General features: G+C 38.9%; 1 protein-coding gene across 1 annotated transcript in view; it reads left to right on the top strand.

Annotated features, from left to right (window-relative positions):
- TIAM2 (TIAM Rac1 associated GEF 2) overlaps positions 1 to 5,990 on the top strand; it is an 87,932-nt gene that overhangs the window by 80,701 nt on the left and 1,241 nt on the right. The window contains exons 20-25 of the mRNA XM_041423960.1: positions 149 to 267; positions 1,389 to 1,497; positions 2,540 to 2,598; positions 3,424 to 3,529; positions 4,271 to 4,358; positions 4,998 to 5,152. Coding sequence (XP_041279894.1) covers positions 149 to 267; positions 1,389 to 1,497; positions 2,540 to 2,598; positions 3,424 to 3,529; positions 4,271 to 4,358; positions 4,998 to 5,152 — 636 coding nt within the window. The remainder of the gene's footprint in view (positions 1 to 148; positions 268 to 1,388; positions 1,498 to 2,539; positions 2,599 to 3,423; positions 3,530 to 4,270; positions 4,359 to 4,997; positions 5,153 to 5,990) is intronic.

Genomic DNA, 5,990 nt, shown 5'->3' on the forward strand with positions numbered 1-5,990 from the left:
AGAAAGTATTGACACAGAGCTAGAATTCATCTCGCCAAACCTTTGGAAGGCAACATCATTTTACATGCTTCAAGGGGAATTAAAATTACCATATTTAGAAAATAAAAATGAATTACATAGCTGTGTATGAAATATTTAAACCTTACAGAAGCACTGAAGGCAATGGAAAAAGTAGCAAGTCACATAAATGAGATGCAGAAGATATATGAAGATTATGGCACTGTATTTGACCAACTGGTTGCAGAACAAAGTGGAACAGAGAAAGAGGTAAGAGAAGAAACAGCACATTACGTTGACTCTTGAAGCATTATCCAGCTTGCTGTAGGGGATTCTTCTTTTCCTGAAGTAATCTGGGGAATTTACTTGCGCTGGGCTTGCTCCTTTCTCCTTTAATAATTTGACTTCTGTTTTGTATCTGCCCGTCAAATTTCTTTCTGTCAGTAGGTTATGGTAAAGTTTTCAGACAGCTGCCAGAGCTGCATTCTGGACTGACAGGAATTGCAAGCCAGAGTACATAGAGTTCTCAGTAGGAAAAACCCTCTTGTCAAAACATTGCAGAGATTATCCATGCCCCAAGGCATTCAGATTTTATGCTATTGAGTTCTTAAGTTCTTAACATATTTTTTTCACCCATATAAATGAAAACGGCAACTTGAGGGATTTCACATTAAGGTCTGTTATTCTCATTCTCTGCACTTCCAGTGCTGAGGCATCCATGAGTATTGGCAGAGCAAAACCCATTAGTTATACAGACTGTGTGCAGTCATCTCCCAGAACTGGAGCAGCAAGGTCTCAACTTAGCCATTTACATCAAACAATTACTAAGCAGATCAAATCTGTAAAGTTGGATATCAGATATGAGAGATGTCATCTCAGTTGTTTCATTTCCTGCTAGTAAAAGTCAAATTGTCCCTGTTGACTACCTGGTTTCTTATCATTTATGGGGAAACAAAACTTGACAGCCTTGGATATTCTTCAGCACTATGTTGTGTCCCACAGAAGAAAGGAGCCTCAGAGTACAAGACCTCCGTTAATTCTGCCATTGGTAGTGTTGTTAATACTAATTACTCTATAGAAATTAAAGATACTTACAGGTAATAAATCAGGCAGTTCATAACTGGCTAGATGGAAGTGTAAGATTATCAGATCAGCTTAATATTCTTCTAAGTTGTTAATAGTGAGAACTTCTACCCAGCTTTCGTAACTTTGGGCCTATTACTTTGTATATTTGTAACCTGTTTTAAAAAAATGGATTACTCACACTTTTCCTGCTGTAGTGAAGATCTCTTTCTATACATAAATACAGAAAACAAAAATCCTTAAAGTTATTGGTGTGTACTAAAATGCAGCACTGCTGTAGATATTTATACTGTTTTAATTTAATACAGGTGACAGAGCTTTCAATGGGAGAACTTCTGATGCACTCCACAGTTACCTGGCTGAATCCTTTTCCATCGCTGGGCAAAGCAAGGAAAGACCTTGAACTTACAGTGTTTGGTAAGTGTCTTCCTTAAGGACTCTGTGCTTTCAAATCTGAAGATGGCCACATTAGATCTTCTCACAGGATAAAAGCCCCAAACTCCCTTCCCTCCAGTCATGTGATATGTAGGATGGACTTACATGTGAAAAAAATACATAGTTGTATTTTCCTAACATGAAAAAAGTTTCTCTTTATTTATTTGCTGGTACTGTTTGCTCTGTGAGCCACCCTCAGCTGCTGTCTTGCCTATATTTAAACTATGGAAGATATTCAAGAGGCAATATTAGAGTCTTTAGAACAATCTGTTAAATGAGGCTTTCAAAGGAGGCTTGTGGGAAATTAATTATTTATTCTACTCTTGTGAATTCAAACTAACTTCTGCTTTACAGCTACTGCATTGAAATCCCTATCCAGACTATTTTAACCTGAAGCTTGATGTGGAAATGAGAGAATACAAACAAGAATCCATTTCTTAAAATAAAGATTATTTTAATATTTCAGTGGGTAAACACCTTCAGAAGAAATCTAGGTTGATGTCAAACAGGTTTCTCAGAGCACTCCTTCCCTGGGAAGCATGGTTAGGGAAGGGGATGCTCCAAACAGAAGGACAAACTGTTGAACTGCAGGAAGAACAGACTGTGTCCTTCACAGCACTCTCCTGCTATAGGCCCTTCACTCCACTTGAAAATGTCCACTATCTACAGAAAGAAAATTTTTACATCTAACCTACATCTTCTGTATTTGTTTATGTGAAGACTTAGAGAAGATAGATAGGTGGTGGTTACTGGTAGTTTCAGAATAAATGTACAGAATGGGTTCATCCTAAACATTGAGAACAAAATCTGAGGGAAAAATACTGCCATTGAATGAAAGTGCAGGATGAAAAACCCAGTTGTCATCTCAGCACAGGGCAAATGCTTTTCAATGTTTGCTTACCTCATCCTTCACGTTCTCATGACTATAATAATCAGCTTCTCCAAGATAGTATTTTCATAGAATATTGTAATATTATGCTTATAATTAACAGTTTTCCTTTTTTTTTTTTTTTTTTCTTTTCAGTTTTTAAGAGGGCTGTAATACTGGTGTATAAGGAGAACTACAAACTGAAAAAGAAAATGGTAAGTCTGGTATCAGTGGAGATGGTGGGTGTTCAGGATATCACTGCAATGTGAGATGGACCATAACAGTGTTAGAGGGGGAGTGACTGAGGGGCACTTTCCCTTGCTAGGCTGGAGTTCTGGCTATACTGCTGAAACAAATGCTCAGTATCTGTGTAGCAATAAATATTTTTTGTTATTTATTAAGCCGCATCGTTTTCTATGTGAAGCCCATGTTAATTTTATCAAGTGGAAGATGAAACATTGTTATGCAGAAATCACTAATTCTTCCAGATAGCATTTATGATGGCCTACCTTACCACGGGGTGCAGGTGAAAGACCTTTATTTTATGGACCCTTGATTACCCTGGAAGGCAAGGAAAAGGGGCATTATAGACATAACCTTCTCTGCACCCACTTACAGGCCTGAAATGTGGAAGCCAGGTAGCAAATTGTATGTTCCAAGTACCAGTGGTGATATACTGCACCATGCTCATTGTAACAGATGGAGGAGCTCTAAAAGTAGCAGCAGCATCTACATGATTAATGTGTTCTGCTAATCAACAGTCTGTATGAGAACATACAGGGAACTTCCTCCCTGGTAGTACTTATGGCAAAGTTTTATTTTTATCAGTTAAAATCAAATGGCTTTTAAAAGTTGAAGCAATTATGAATTCCAAAGGTTGTGTCTATCACCATTTCAACTACATTTACAAGTTCATTTTAAGGTAGTGAAGGAAAGTTTAATCAATTTAGTTTTTCTTCAAAGGCAGATCTTTTAAAAGTAGTACAAAACACCACCACTTTTTCTACTTCTTAGAAATATCCTTTGTTTTCTTTTTACAGCCTACTAATGTTCGTGCTGTACATAATTATGGTGACTTGGATCCATTTAAATTTCGTTGGCTGATTCCTTTATCTGCTCTTCAAGTTCGACTGGGGAACACAGCAGGTAACTCTCTTGTGGTAAATACTTTAGGACTGAATGCTTTTCTGGAATTTTGTAATACTGCTTCTTTCAGATGTCTTTCTGAGCCTCTGGAAACAAGCAGGTCTAGAGAAAGTATTATCTATCCACTGTTGTCTCTGCACTCAGGGGGCACAGGCTTGATATATCTACAGACTTTCTTCACTTGGTATGCTGACTTCTGTGCATTAAGGGAGGTGTTGACATGATGTGAAGAAATGACAGAATGGAAATTCCCAGTAAAAAGCAGGTGGTTTACTGTAGTTGACATCCTGATGACACACTGGAGCTGTGTGTGTGTACTGATCCTCATGTTTTTTCAAACAGCAGAAAGGTGGCTGTAGTTTGTGGTAGTAAAGGGCTGTGGGTTTATTTTCAAGCTGATCTTTATAGTCCTATCCACTTCTGTATGTTCTGTAAAGTGTCACAAAGTCTTCAGAGCACACCTGGCTGAAGGCCTGTTAAGGCTGGAAGACACAGAGAAGCAGCAAGAATGGGGAAAGCAACTCTCCAAGGGAGAAGTTATCAAAGGCAGTGCTAGGCTGCCACAAGAAGAGAGCTCAGGGGACTTTCTCTTGGGTTCCACCTTAGCTGAGATCTTCTGTAGCTCCACACATGGCTGAGTTAATATGGCCTTCTGGAGAGTGGAGGAGCTCTGCTGTGGTCTTTCTAATACCAAAGTTTTTGTGGAGTGTATGCAAAAGTAATGTTTCCTTCCATGCACAGGAACAGAGAACAGCTGTATCTGGGAACTGATTCACACCAAGTCAGAACTAGAAGGCAGGCCAGAAACAATTTTTCAGTTGTGCAGCAGGTAAGCTTTACATGGAGGCTGTATTTCACATATCACATTAATGGAATTAAAAAAGAAAAGTAAAATATTTTCCCCCATGTGACCTTTACATCAGCAGTTTCAAAGTGGCACTCTTTATTTGAAACTAGGCGCTATGCCAGTCTTTAACTGCATAAAGTATAACAAATTCAAATAGGTGAATTAAGTGTAGTGATCCAATGTCAGAAATCTGCAGCTATATGAACATAAGCTCCAGTATGGTATGGGCACAGTAACTGATTTTATCACTCTCAGCTGGTAAACAGAGATTACTTTCTCATAAAGATTACTTTCTCCTGAAGTGGTGATTTCCTCACACAGATGTTACCTTTCAAGTAATTTTCTAACAGGAAGCAACTAAGATCTCAAAACACAAGGTGTGTGAAATGTCTGTTAAGATGTCCTGCCCATGGCATATGGGTTGGAACTTGATGAACTTTAATGTCCCTTCCCACCCAGAACATTCTATGATCTTATGATAGCTGTAAACCCACTACTAAAGCAAGCTTTTGAAAAAAAGTGCTGCAGTAAAGCCCATCAGCAGAAAGGAAGTGGGAACATTTTATCCCCATGTCTTACTTCAGCAAGGAAATTAAGTTGTGTGTTTCCTTAAACTTGCAGTGATTCTGAGAACAAGACTAACATTGTGAAGGTCATCCGTTCTATTCTGAGGGAGAATTTCAGACGTCACATTAAATGTGAGCTACCACTGGAGAAAAAAAGTAAAGATCGCCTCATCCCACTTAAGAATCGTGTACCTGCAACAGCCAAACTGGGTAAGAAACACCTTCTCAAGTGAAAACTGAAGAGTCTGGACTCCAGTGCTGGTAGGGCGTTCACAATTATCACCATGACCATAAAGTGTCATGTGTCAGACCCACAAATCCCATTTCTTTTTTTTTGGACTGGAGCAGGACTAGTTTTTCTACCACTCAGTGTGTGGCTAGAGGAGAAAAGCAGACTTCCCCACACTGCGATGTGTCATTAGCTCTCTTCAGAGAAGACTTAATAAGGCCCCAATTAATTTTGCTGGGAAGGAACGGACACCCTTTGCCATACAACATTAGCATTCTTTCCTCTGGGTTCTCTTTAGTAACTCAGCCCTAATAACATCTGCAGCTAGAACAACAGGGAAAAGGCAGGGGGTCTTGCTTCTTTCAATGCACTAAATCTGCATCCCAGCTGATACTGTAATTAAGTACAGGCTTCAGAAATTTTAGTTAAATTAGTAGTTACTAGTATTTCAAGTTCTCTATCAGATCAGTCCTCTAAAATCCCCTTAACATCAGAGGATCTGGAAGAGTTCAGCTGCTGCCTACACCAGGGCCCTTCAGTGTTTGAGGTGCCCAAGTCAAACTTTCTTTCTGCAGAAGTGCGTGTATGATTACACTTTTTTGGAGGATTTGCTATATATTACACATGAAAGAAACTACAGAGCTCTAGGATAGGTGTAATGAAAACTGTGACGTTGGGAGCACACTGTCAGTATCAGAGTGCTGACACATCTGACTTGGAATGACTATGTCCATCATAATTGTAAGTGGGGTATTAAGATAAAAGGTATAACCAATTTTTTTTCTGAAAAAAATAAACCTGCATTTTTACTCTGCACAG

This window comes from Onychostruthus taczanowskii, unplaced genomic scaffold, assembly GCF_017590055.1.
Source record: "Onychostruthus taczanowskii isolate IOZ18803 unplaced genomic scaffold, ASM1759005v1 scaffold8, whole genome shotgun sequence".
In the NCBI taxonomy this organism is placed as follows: Eukaryota; Metazoa; Chordata; class Aves; order Passeriformes; family Passeridae; genus Onychostruthus; species Onychostruthus taczanowskii.